The sequence below is a fragment of the Chelonoidis abingdonii genome, chromosome 17, assembly GCF_003597395.2.
Source record: "Chelonoidis abingdonii isolate Lonesome George chromosome 17, CheloAbing_2.0, whole genome shotgun sequence".
Lineage (NCBI taxonomy): Eukaryota > Metazoa > Chordata > Testudines > Testudinidae > Chelonoidis > Chelonoidis abingdonii.
The window spans coordinates 4,300,971-4,313,738 of NC_133785.1; the positions used below are offsets into that span (position 1 = coordinate 4,300,971).

A 12,768-nucleotide genomic window follows, 5' to 3' on the forward strand; every position below is an offset into this window, starting at 1 on the left:
CTTTAGAGATTAATCCATAGTAGAGGACTGATGCTGCCTTAAGAAAACAGCTACTTGTATTAAGACTGTAGGAAGACAAACACCACACCTAACATTTCTATAGCACCTTCCATCCAAAATCTCAGTCTACTGCCCAAAATCTCAAATGTAGTCTCTTTCATCCTTTTAAAAAGAGGATTGACTTTGTGGCACCTTGGCTCCTCCTTCCCCCCAGGTCACATGGAAACTCAACTGTGAGCTCCCTGGGGATTCAGATCCCATGAACTGGGAGAGAATGGAGCAGGCCACCCAACAATTTAAATCTCCCCAAATTCACATGGCCAGGAAGCAAGTTACTCTGGACTGAGCATGTAGTAACATAGGTTCACCTTCTAGGTAGTGGAAAGCCTTTAGTTCTCAAGAACACTTTGCCAGTCAGCAACATTCTGAAAACTAATTTATGAAATGCTGGAGAAATATCAATAGCAAAGCCCTGAATTGTATCCTTTTACATAAGGGCAGCCAGTACAGAGGGCAGGCCTGACTCCCTCCCTCACCCCTAGTCTATGGAGCAAGGAAGCAGCTACATTCTTCAAATTTCCCAGCTTCTGAGTCAATTTCAAGGAAAGCCAGGACAGTGGCTCCTTACCAGTTAAAATGTAACTGGGTGAGGAATTCCATACCTGGAGAAATACCTGGATGCTGTTGTCTTTGACCATTGTCACAATGCAGGCCTCTCACAATTGGAGAGGAATCCAAAGTCCTCCCCAAACTTCACACCTGCCGTGTCTCTATTTGCACCCCTGCTCCTTAAATCCTGGGTACGCACAAGCAGCATCCTCAGAACAATTCCCCTTGCCCACCAGCAACTTCAATTTTGTGTCAGTCAGTCTGACAGTAAAAGAACAGCTCTAGCCACTCTGTGTAAAGTCAAATTTGAGAGGAGCTGAGGAAATTGGAACAATCCGATGAGGACTGAATTTCAGATGTTCTCTCTCTTCACTATGTGCGTAGCCAAGATTCGTATGTGGTGATGTCAAAATGCAGCTGCTTCTGGAAATTCTGGGGGGATTAAACTACTTAGGCTACCTGTATATGAGTGTTTCGTATGAAGAAAAGAGCCTAGATGAGGCCCTGAAGGGCCACCAAAATGGAGCGAGGGAGAGAGTGAAAACAAACCATGCTCTTTACCAGGTTCTTGTATCACACCCACCACTGAGGTATCTGAATGTCTCGGATAAGAGGCTACAAGTTCAAACTCTATCAGAGATAGAGGTTTTAGTTTAAATGTTATTCTAATGTTTTATGCCTGGTCTTTTTCAATAAAATGTATTACCTTAACCATAGCTGCTTCAACCGAACAATCGGGAACTCCTGGCCTGTCCATCATTCCTGCAGTGAGATAAGCCATGCTCTCCATTACATACGCTTTCACAGCCATAAGGGTAAACTTCTCCTGCCAAATAGCAAACAAACATTCACCATGCATACATTTAGATGTAGAGTTGTTAGAGTCAGGTCAGCAGTCATAATAAAATTTAGTGCATTAAATCATTAACTATTAAATGCTATTTAGAATACTTAATAGCAATTTTATTTGTATTAAAAACTTGAAAAAGTTTTGTTTGATACATTTATACTTCTATACGTTCAAAACATCAGCACATAAGATTCTAGATTAAATTTATGCAGACTGAATACCAAGCATCTAGTAATCCAGCAACAATTTTTTTAAACCAGTAGCTGCAACAAAATCCTTTTCCCACCCCTTATTCAGTAAACAAGTCATGAAAACCACAGGCTGAGAGAATCTTCTAACATAAGTTTTCAGTTTCCCGATTACCTGAATTAATCCAAAATCACTCAGTTTCTTATTGAACTGTTTTCTTGTACAAGCATACTCTGCTGTCATCTCTTAAAAAAAAAAAAAAAGGAACGAGAACACATCAATGAGTGGAATCTTTTTAAAAAGGTATTTATATAATTTATTAAAATAACTCAACTGTTCCCTGAACATGTAATCTCAGCTGTATGCAAATGGTACATCTTACATAATTAAATCCATGCCCTTTAGACATCTAATTTCCATCAGTAAATCGGTTGTGTTGATTGAATCTCATCATCAGATTTATAACTCAGACTGCATTGGTGCAAAATAATTGCCTAAAAGATTCCTCTAAACACACACAACATGCCATCAGCAGAGGGGAAACTGAGAGAACATAATCTGTACTCTCCTCTGCTATAAACTAGAATGGACTGAGGATGCATGGTCTTTTACAGAAGGAAGTATTAAAAACTTGCAATTTTTTACTCTAACTTTTTAAAAGCAAAGAGTGGTAGCAGCAATGCGATTAAAATGCAGCTCCTTGCGATACAGAAAAAAAGCCTTATTACAGGAGAGAAATCCTATCAATAGTTCTTTCATACACTCCTATTTGGGGATTACATCAAGATGACCCTTTTTCATATAAGGTGTCACACCAAACAACTGCTTTGTGGTATTTTTGCTATTCTGGAATCATTTACTGTTTATGAAACAGCTTCTGCGCAAGTAGCAATGTTAGTTAAATGTTACTCTTCTTACTTGAATTTACTAGTTGAATGATAGTTTTTTGAATTTTAAAGAGACTTGTCAAAAGATTTTTCATGTAAGCATACAACGAACACCTTTACCCAGATTCCTACAAATGCAAGCCATCAGATCTCCGAGACTAAGCTTAGACTTCTGTATGATAACGCTTAAGTTTCTATCTAACTAGTATGTAGGTTCTTATGCCATGCAATATCTGATCACCTTCCAGTAGATCATTAAGCAACATGACTAACATCAGTTCACTAGATTACTATGACTAGAGCTGGTCAAAAATCCTTAAAAGGAAACAGCTTTCTGTCAGAATATGCTGATTTGACAGAATAGCAATGTTGAATTCTATCAAAGCTTTCCATGGAAACGAGGCAGGCAGGCCAGCTTGCCTACCTGGTTTCCTGCCTGCCTGGCTCCCATGCAGCCCACCACCAGCTGGGATTCCGTAGAAGCAGATATCCCAGGGACCATATTTTGTTTAGAAAATGCCAAAAGGTTCTTGCAGTGGGAACATCTGATCATTTCCCCCAAACAAAATTTTGCAGAATTTCAGTTGTGAAAAAATTCAAGTTTTTTGACTTTTCATCAAAATTTGGGAAGAAAAAACTCATTTTTTTTGTGGGACAAATTCCAATTCCCAGCCAGCTCTAACCATGTCTTGAGTAATGATCCTCAAGCAAATATCACTCTAAGCTAATAGAATAGGTCACTCAAAGATAATCTACATTATGCCCCAGCAGGGCTGGAACCACCAAAATCTCCCCTCAGATAGCATTGTAATCCACAAAAGACTTTGTTGGTACTTTCCTATGAAGCAGTAGCTGTGTTTTTGAAACAGTAGTTTGAAATGATTGTATTGAAGGTGTCATTTGGGAAACTGTCAAAGGACTTTCAGGCAAGAGAAGATGGAGGAACTTTACTCCGTCCCCCAGCACAGGAAGCACATTTATCAACATAGACCATGATTATCTCCTATCCAGAGCATAGGAAAATTTTGAGATCTTACAGAAACCAGTGAGTGGTAACTGTTGACAGAAGCTAATTTTAATAGCTGCCATTGTATGTAAAGTTTGAAGCCTGAATTATGTCACAGTGTTCAGGCAGCTGATAGATATAAACATAGCTATATAGCTCCCCCCCCCCCCCCCCCCCCCGCGCCCCCCCGCACCTCCCACCCCCTGCATATCTGGTTGCTTTTAAAAGGAACCAAATATAGCTTTCAAACGATGTTATATTTGTAAATAATTCATTCCAATGCAAAAAAGGTAACAGGTTTATACATAACTCAAAACACTATTAGCATTTTATGGACAAGAAACCTTTAGTGTTAGCCAGAGTCTAAATTTTCAGTTCTAGAGTCCATATCTGAAATGAGTGCTGTTATTACAGTGTCGTTGAAAGACATGACATTTGTCTTTTCACAGGATAAAGTTTTCTTTTGTAATGCAAGGACTAATGATTTCACTCCTCCCAGAAATTCAGTAAGTTTCATTTTACCTACCTATAAGTTTCTTAATCATTCCTGCAGATGCACTACCCATGCTAAATCTTCCACTGTTTAGGATATTCATAGCCACCTACAAAGAAGAAATACAGGGCTTTATTCAATAAGTTATACTTTCAGTAAAATGCACTCCATTTTGTAAAATGCCATAGCTTTACATTGGTAGATACCAATGCGCCTCCAAAATTCATTATGTTCCTCTACAGAAAGTGTACCAAAAATGAACATGGGTGAAGTTAGCTACAGCTACCCTCAAAACAGAACACTTTTAGAGCAGCTATTATAGAACTTGTTCCTTTGAATTTTCACCAATGAAAGGTGAACTCAGACTGGATTAAAAGGTTAATATAATTAAAGTGACACCTCTACTCTGATATAACGCTGTCCTTGGGAGTCAAAAAAAATCTTACCGTGTTATAGGTGAAACCGCGTTATATTGAACTTGCTTTGATCCGCCAGAGTGCACAGCCCCCCCGGAGCGCTGCTTTACCACTTTATATCCGAATTTGTGTTATATCGGGTCACGTTATATCAGGGTAGAGGTGTACTATGCATTATTCGCTTCAAATTAATGCATGGCAGACCCCGAACAAAAGAAAACCTGGTGGCTCAGCAAGTGACAAGCATTTTGCATTAGCAATTAGTAGCAGAAAATACCAATTGGTGGCCCAGACAGATTTTTAATAGTGTTTCACCAATGGAGCACAATAGTTATAAGTGTTACGACTGAATATCATCAGTAGGACCCTACCAAATTGAGGGTCCATTTTGGTCAATTTCACAGTCATGGGATTTTTTTAAAATAAATTTCATGATTTCAGCTATTTAAATCTGAAATTTCATGGTGGTGTAATTGTAGGGGTCCTGACCCAAAAAGGAGGCGTGTGTGTATTGGGGGAGTGGTTTGCACGCGTGCAGGTGCTGGGGGAAGGGGGGGAGGGTCGCAAGGTTATTGTAATGTAGGGGATGTGTGCAGTACTGCTACCCTTACTTCTGCGCTGCTGCTGGTGGTGGCACTGCCTTCAGAGCTAGGTGGCCAGAGAGCAGCGACTGCTGGCCAGGATCCCAGCTCTGAAGGCAGCGCCACCGCCAGCAGCAGTGCACAAGTAAGGATGGCTTAGTATTGCCACTCTTATTTCTGCACTGCTGCTGGCAAGGCGTTTCTTTTAGACCTGGGTGCCCAGCCAACAGCTGCTGCTCTCTGGCTGCCCAACTCTGAATATCGCGATCTCCTTATAATAACTTTGCGATCCCCCTGCAACTCCTTTTTGGATTAGGACCCCCCAATTTGAGAAATGCTGGCCTCCCCTGTAAAATCTGTATAGTATGGGGTAAAAGCGCACAAAAGACCAGATTTCACGGTCCGTCACGTGTTTTTCATGGCCATGAATTTGGCTTATTATATAATACCCCAAATATCAGGCTGGCTTATTGTCTCTAGAGATGTCTCATTTTAGACCAGTACAACCCTCAGGGCTTAAAAGATCAATGTATGACTGTGCAGACCGCACTTTTCACCCTGTGCCTGTACTCAGTTCACAAGGCTAGAGAATCTTGCTATGCAGGGCCAGACCTCCTTCGCTTAGCTCAAGGCTAGCCAACTACCTAGAAAATTTGGGGTATTAAGCCTGCTTGTGTCTCATCTCTCACTACTCTATACAGCAGAGGAATAGAGGTGGGAGAACTCTTCAAGTCACACTGGATTAATTTCACTTTTACCTCCCCCTACACCTCCTTGGTCTTTCTGGCTGGCATACATTAAGAGACACAGCTACTCTTGAAGGAGGTAGAGGCAGCCACTCTATGTAGTAGCTGCTGCTCAGGAGGAGGCAGAATAGGTTTTCATGGAAAGGAAGGCGCTTACTCTCAGCAAAGGTCAAGAGTCACAAACTACAGAGAATAAGTTAAGGGTTAGAACAGACTATATATGTAGTGGTGGTTAATCATTTTTTGGCAAAATGAAGTTTGTCCAGACCATTTCAGCATTAAGACTATTTAAAATAGATTAACTTCCTCTTCAAACTACATTATATGCAATTATTCAGTTCAGGCCATTTAATTAGAAACAAGAACAGAGTTAAGTTAATAAAAATACTATCCTGTGTTGCCAGAGCTAAGATACATAATGAAGAAGAAAAATCCTGAATGTTGGGGAGGGAAAGGAAAAAAAAACAAAAACCCATGAAGCTGACTAGGTTGGAAAACATACCCATTAGATGCATACCTTACAGAAGAAAATAGTATGTGCATAATTCCTTATGTTAGGAACCTACAGGTAACCGTGACAGCATAAAAAAAACAACAGGAAACCTAGTTATAATCAGAAGCATGATTTTTTCAGTCCTTAGGAATTTCATTGTGCATCCAGCAAAGGTGCTTAAAGTCATGACCACTAACAGAGAATAGGAATGAATAATTATATAATACAAGGTTGTGGATGAACACAGGAGTGCATCTCTTAACTGGTGATGTAGAATACCCATAACTTAGTGCATTACTAAGTGCATGACAAAAAAATTCAAGGTACTAAGGCAATGCTTGAGTTGTTGGAATGATATCTATACACTGCTCATAGCTGCTTGTTAAAAAGAAAGGGAGCATAAAGTGGAGAACAGAACCTTTTCTTGCATAATCTCATTCTTCCTCCAAATTCATGGACTATATTAAGAAACCTGGGCTAGAGAAGCATCTGCAGAAGTTTCCTGAAAGCTCAAAGTCTTGTTTCTCTGTAGGCTTTCATTATTTAAGCGATAATCATGTGACATCAGTCAAAGAATTATCCACGAAAGCTAAAGAAGTCTCACTATCACAGATTTTTACTAGGAAGCACCCAAAAGTGCACTCCATTCAGTTAGTGCTTGTGGTCTCTAAACTGCTAGAGCAAGCTTGTGTAGGTGATGATCCTTCCCTCCCAAAGAATAGCAGGTGAGGGACATTCCAATTCCAAAATAAAGAAAAAAAATGTCTACGATACTGACCATAACTACTGCCAAAAAAGGTCAGACATTACTGAGGAAAGATTAAAGCAACATGGAAACCAGGCACAGCTTTAATGCCCTCAAACAGCCAGCACCCATGCTGCAGATTAAAAGACTGATTTAAAAAAAAAAAAAAAAAAAAAAAAAAAAAAAAAAAAAAAAAAAGGCAAGCCAGTTATATATACAGAATATTGATACATGGACATCAGAACCTAAATGTTATTAAAGGGGAGGGAAATGCAACTTGGAAAACTATGTTGAAAATCAATGCATACATTTTGTTAAAATGTTTCAGGTGACTGAAAGAAAAAGAGGAGGAGGTTACTCACCTGTACAATAACTGACGTTCGAGAGGTGTCCCTGTGGGTGCTCCACTGTAGGTGTTGGCGCACCCCTGTGCCGTTGTTTGGAGGTTTTTATAGCAGTACCCGTATTGGCTGCGTTAGTGCAGAACCTGCCTCACATACTAGTCTTGTCTTAATAGTGCGCATGCGTGGCCAAGCTCCTCAGTTACTTCTCTACAATGGAGGCCGCCCCAGCTCCAAAGCAGAGGGGAGGAGGTTGGGGAGCGGAGCACTCACAGGGACACTCATCTGAAAGAAAGTCAGTTACTGCACAGGTGAGTAACTACTACTACTTCTTCTTTTTCGAGAGAGAGATGTGCCTGTGGGTGCTCCACTCCAGGTGACTGAAAAGCAGTGTACCTCAAGGAGGTAGAGACTTCAGATCTGGAAGAAATGCAGCAGATAGAACAGTTCTGCCCACACACTTACTGGTGATGGGTCCCTGTGTAAGAACACTATGTTTTGCAAATGTATATTCAAAAGCCCAAATGGCAGCCCTGGAAATGTCCTTAAGGGGGACATTATGAAGAAAGGCCACTGAGGCCACCATGGATCTGGTAGAGTGAGAAGTCACATTCTGTAAATGATAAAAGACAAATGCAACTCGAGACCCAGTTGGAAAGTCTGTGGTTAGAGATAAATGAGCCTCTAGAACGTTCTTCAGTGGGGACGTATAGCTTGTCAGAACGCCTAAAGGTTTTAGTCCTGTCAAAGTAGAAGGACAAAGCTCTGTGCATGTCCAAAATGTGCATCACGGATTCAAAGGAATTTACATGTGGTTTTGGAAAAGGTAGGGAGATGGATAGGTTCATTGATGTGGAAGGATGAGGGCATCTTCGGCAGAATTTCTAGGAGCAAGTACAGGATGACTCTGTACTTAAAAAAATATGGTGTATAGTGGATCTGCCACGTGTGCTGCAGTTTCTCCTGCGCATCTCGCAGAGGCAATTGCTACCAGAAATGCAGTTTTCATAGAGAGATGTAGGAGGGAACACATGGCTAATGGTTCAAATGGTTTTTGAGTTAGGCATGTTAAGACTAAGGAATGTCTCAAGATGGATTAGGTGGTTTGATGTCTGAGTATAGAGTTTGGAGTCCCTTAAGGAATCGCTTAGTAATGGGGTGAGCAAAGATAGTCCTATCATCGATGACATCATGGAATATGGTAATTGTGGCCAAGTGGACTTTGATGTAACTCAGGGAGAGTCCAAAGAGTTTAATCTCTAACAAATAGTCAAGGATTAGTGGGAGAGGCGTGGAAAAAAGGAGCTGTTTTTGTGACAACCCACCAGTGTGTAAATCTTGTCAGTTATGAAGGCAGGTGGTGCATGTAGAATTTGTTGTGCTATGAAGGAGTACATTTCAAACCTGCTCCATGGTTAAATTGGGGTGGAGTAGTAGACCATGTTGTTGGGACAAGAGATTCAGGTGGAGGGTAGTGGGATGGGTGCGGAAAGCGACATCTTGGTAAGGAAAGGGTACCGTGCCTTTCTGGGCCACGTGGGGCTATCATGACTCTAGCTTGGTCTGTTCATATTTTTTTAATCAATAATTTGTGTAGAGTGGTATCAGAGAAATGCGTACATTAGGTCAGTGTTCCATGGGAACGTGAACGCATCCCCTGGAGAGTGTTTGCTTAGTCCTACTCTGGAACAAAATCTTGGGAATTTCTTGTTTGCTGCAATTGTAAAAAGGTCTGTGGTTGAGTATCCCCAGTGTGTGGAATATGTCTAGTACTAGATCCTCATTTAGTTTCCATTTGTGGTCTATGGGAAATCTTCTGCTGAAGTCGTCACGGTGGCATTGAGAGTCAGGTGAGTATGCAGCTGATATTCAGACATTGTGCCTGAGACACCAGTTCCATCGTTTCTGTACAAAAAGAGTGGGATCACACCCCTTCCCCCCTTTGCCTGGTTACATAGAACATGCAGGTAATGTTGTTGGTCATTAGCCTGACATATGAAGGGGAGAAATTGAAGGCAGGCATTGTCTATCGCTCAGAGTTCTAGACATTGATGTGAAGGGACATCTCGGCCAGAGACGAAAGCCCCTGGTTAGTGTGTTGGGGCATGTGTACTCCCTCACCCGTAAGGGATGCATCTGTAGTTATGACAACCGACAGGACATCCTGTAGAAAGGGGACCCCTGAGGAAAGGTTGTGAAGCAATGTCCACTAGTGGAGGGAGTCTCTGACTCTGGGAGATATGTATAAAAGTTTGTTCAGACCATGGATATTCGGTCTGTAGACAATGGAATCCAGCTTTGGAAACACCTCATGAAGAGGCGAGCGTTCCTGACTACAAAAGTGCAAGAGGCCATGTCATAAACAGATGGTTAAGAGTTAATGTCTCTTTTACTTGTAAAGGGTTAAGAAGCTCAGTAAACCTGGCTGACACCTGACCAGAAGACCAATAGGGGAACAGGATACTTTCAAATCTTGGTGGAGGGAAGTCCTTGTTTGTGCTTTTTGTTTTGGGTGTTGTTCGCTCTTGGGATTAAGAGGGACCAGACATCAATCCAGGCTCTCCAAATCTTTCTAAACCAGTCTCTCATGTTTCAAAATTGTAAGTAACAGCCAGGCAAGGCGGATTAGTTTTATTTTTGTTTTCTCAACTTCTAAATGTCCTTTTTTGCTGAGAGGATTTTATCTCCGTTTGCTGTAACTTTGAACCTAAGACTAGAGGGGGTTCCTCTGGGGCTATACGAATTTGATTACCCTGTAAAGGATTTTCCATCTTGATTTTACAGAGATGATTTTTACCTTTCTTTTTAAGAACCTGATTGATTTCTCCTTGTTTTAAGATCCAAGGGGATTGGATCTGTGTTCACCAGGGAATGATTGAAGTCCCTCAAGGCCACCCAGGGAGGCGACTAGTTTGGGGGAGGAAGTGCTCCAGACACTGACTTCTGGATGGTGGCAGTGTACCAGATCTAAGCTAGTAATTAAGCTTAGAAGTGTCCATGCAGGTCCCCACATTTGTACCCTAAAGTTCAGAGTGGGGAAGGAACCTTGACAGACCATGTGGCCTCACAGTTTAGGCAAGCTCATGCAGCCACTTGTGGACTGTTGCACAGCTTGGGAACGAAAAGGTTAATGATGTTAAATAGGTGGAGTAGGAGAGGTGCTATTCTTTTGTGTGTGTTGAAATGTGCTCCTATGAACTCCAGCTGTTGGAGTGAGTGAAGATATTCTTTGTTCATTCACAGGCCAAGAGCATGGAAACATTGGACTCTCTGTTGTGCAGACTGAATGGCTTCTTGGAGGGTCCTGGCTTTAAAAAGGCAATTGTCGAGGTAAGTAAAAATTATGATTCCCTGCCCTCTAAGATGAGCTGTTACGACCGTGAGGATTTTGGAAAAAGACACGAGAGGCCGGAACGTAAGACCCTGTATTGCTAGTGTTGTGAGCCCAGAACAAACCAAATAAAATGTCTGTGGGCAGGATGTATAGTCATAGGAACATAAGCATCCTGCAAGTCAAGGGCTGAAAACCCAGTCTCCCTGCTCCACTGCTGGAATTATGGTTGCAAGAGTCACCATTTTATATTTTTTTTATTGAGGCATTTAAGGTTGAGAAGGGTCTCAATCCCGCAGTTTCTTGTGTGTTAAAAAGTAATAGGAGTAGAACCCTTTTCCTCTGTGCTGGTCAGGCGCCCATAGACCCCATTATTGCCACTGACTGGGGAAGGGTATAGGTGGTGCCATCCACGGGTTTGTATACCAGGGAGGGAGGGTTTTGATGAACGAAGACCTGTGGTGCTGGATGGTCAGTTGGCACCGATGTGCTCTGCACCATAGCGCTCAATGCATGCGCTGAAGTCGGAGGTGCCGGGGAGATAAGTGTAGCCCGCGTCTGTTCTGGCAAGGTCATCTTTGCTGGCACAGAGTCCATTGCGGTACCGGACGCTGCCATGACAGAGGCAGGCAACTGGAAGCCTGAAGCTGGCACCGGGAGCTTGTATGGTTGCCGCAGCCACAGGCAGGATTAGTGTGATGCTAGGGGAACCGGCCTATCAAAGGTGCTGAGTTTGAGGGGTTGGGGGGGAGGAAGAGAGGAAGGTCTGCACAGAAGAAATAGACCTATCCAGCAACCTTTTTGCTTGCAATGTTTCCCTTCTGGGTGAGGGAGGCAGGTTTGCTTTTTTTTTTTTGGGGGTGGGGGGGGGTCTTGTCCTTTTTGGAGGTGGGAGGGCTGCGGTTCACTGAGAAGCCCATACCTAGGTCAGAAACAGGTCCAAGCGACTTCTGCATAAGAATCATTTTCAGTCAGAGTTCTCTGTCTTTACGTACCCTGGATTTTAATTTGGAACAATAGGCACAGTTTTGAGGAATGTGGGACTCCCCCAAACATCTTATACTCTCGGAGTGACCCACCAAGATAGAGATGGCCTCCCTGCACGTAGCGCACTGCTTAAATCCTGGGGAGCCAGGCATATTAGCATCAGCTGGAGGCTGAGAGGAAAAAGCTAGAACAAAATGTTTTTAGTTTATTTATTTATTTTTAAGGGATGAACTTATCTAGTAACTAGAGTGCTAAACTAAGGGAAAAAGGATGTAGAATGGCTAAAAGAAAAAGGTTTTAATGAGTCTGCACAGAAGAAATAGACTAGGTCCAACTCCAGCCAGGGATGGTAGAGAAAGAACTGAGGAGCTCGGCCATGCACGCGCACTATTAACCAAGACTGGTATGTGAGGCAGGCTCTGTGCATGCACAGCTGATACGGGTACTGTTGTAAAAATCTCGGAACAACAGCGCAGGGGTGCACCGACACCTACAGTGGGGCATCCACAGGGACACCCCTCGAAGAAGAACATTTGTGCTTGGCAAACAAAGTAAGTAAAGATCACATCTCATCAAGCTGAAACCATTACAATTTCAGGACTCTGAAGGCTACACTAAATATATCCAGGAATAAGGTGGTCTGGATTTTAACTTCATGTTTCCATTTCTCCAGATTTCATTATTGCATTAAAATTGAAACATTTAGCCTACAGAGATGATAATCCTGCAGTTTTGCACAAAAGTCCCTCTGAAAATGCTTTAATGTATTTCTTTGGACTTCTACATTCAAACATTAAGTTTGCAGCAAGCTGAGGTGCGAATCTACACTACACTAGCCTGCTGTGGACTGACGGCTTGTATAGACTAGCACTTTTGTCAGTATAACTGATGTTGCTCAGGGGTATGAAAAAACCTGAGTGACATAAATGACACTGACAGACATGCCAGTGTGGATAGCGCTATTTCAGTTAGACACACTCTTCTGCTGACACAGCTACCTCAGTTCATTGGAGATGGTTTAATTAGGTCATCGGGAGAGCTTGGTTCCTTCGTAATAGATAGACTCCATCAGAGATGGGAAGGGTGGGTTATGG

The 12,768-nt window shown here is 42.2% G+C and overlaps 1 protein-coding gene across 5 annotated transcripts in view; it reads right to left on the reverse strand.

Moving 5' to 3' along the window:
- The window catches only part of ACAD9 (acyl-CoA dehydrogenase family member 9), a 59,816-nt gene that overhangs the window by 16,159 nt on the left and 30,889 nt on the right, over nucleotides 1-12,768 (reverse strand). For all 5 annotated transcript variants that reach the window (XR_012657179.1, XM_032805672.2, XM_032805680.2 and 2 more), the window contains 3 exons: nucleotides 4,068-4,143; nucleotides 1,823-1,893; nucleotides 1,316-1,435 (listed from right to left, as the gene is read on the reverse strand). Coding sequence is in view for 4 of the 5 variants with exons in the window: in XM_032805672.2 (XP_032661563.1) it covers nucleotides 1,316-1,435; nucleotides 1,823-1,893; nucleotides 4,068-4,143 (267 nt within the window). In the remaining variant the exon portion in view is untranslated. The remainder of the gene's footprint in view (nucleotides 1-1,315; nucleotides 1,436-1,822; nucleotides 1,894-4,067; nucleotides 4,144-12,768) is intronic.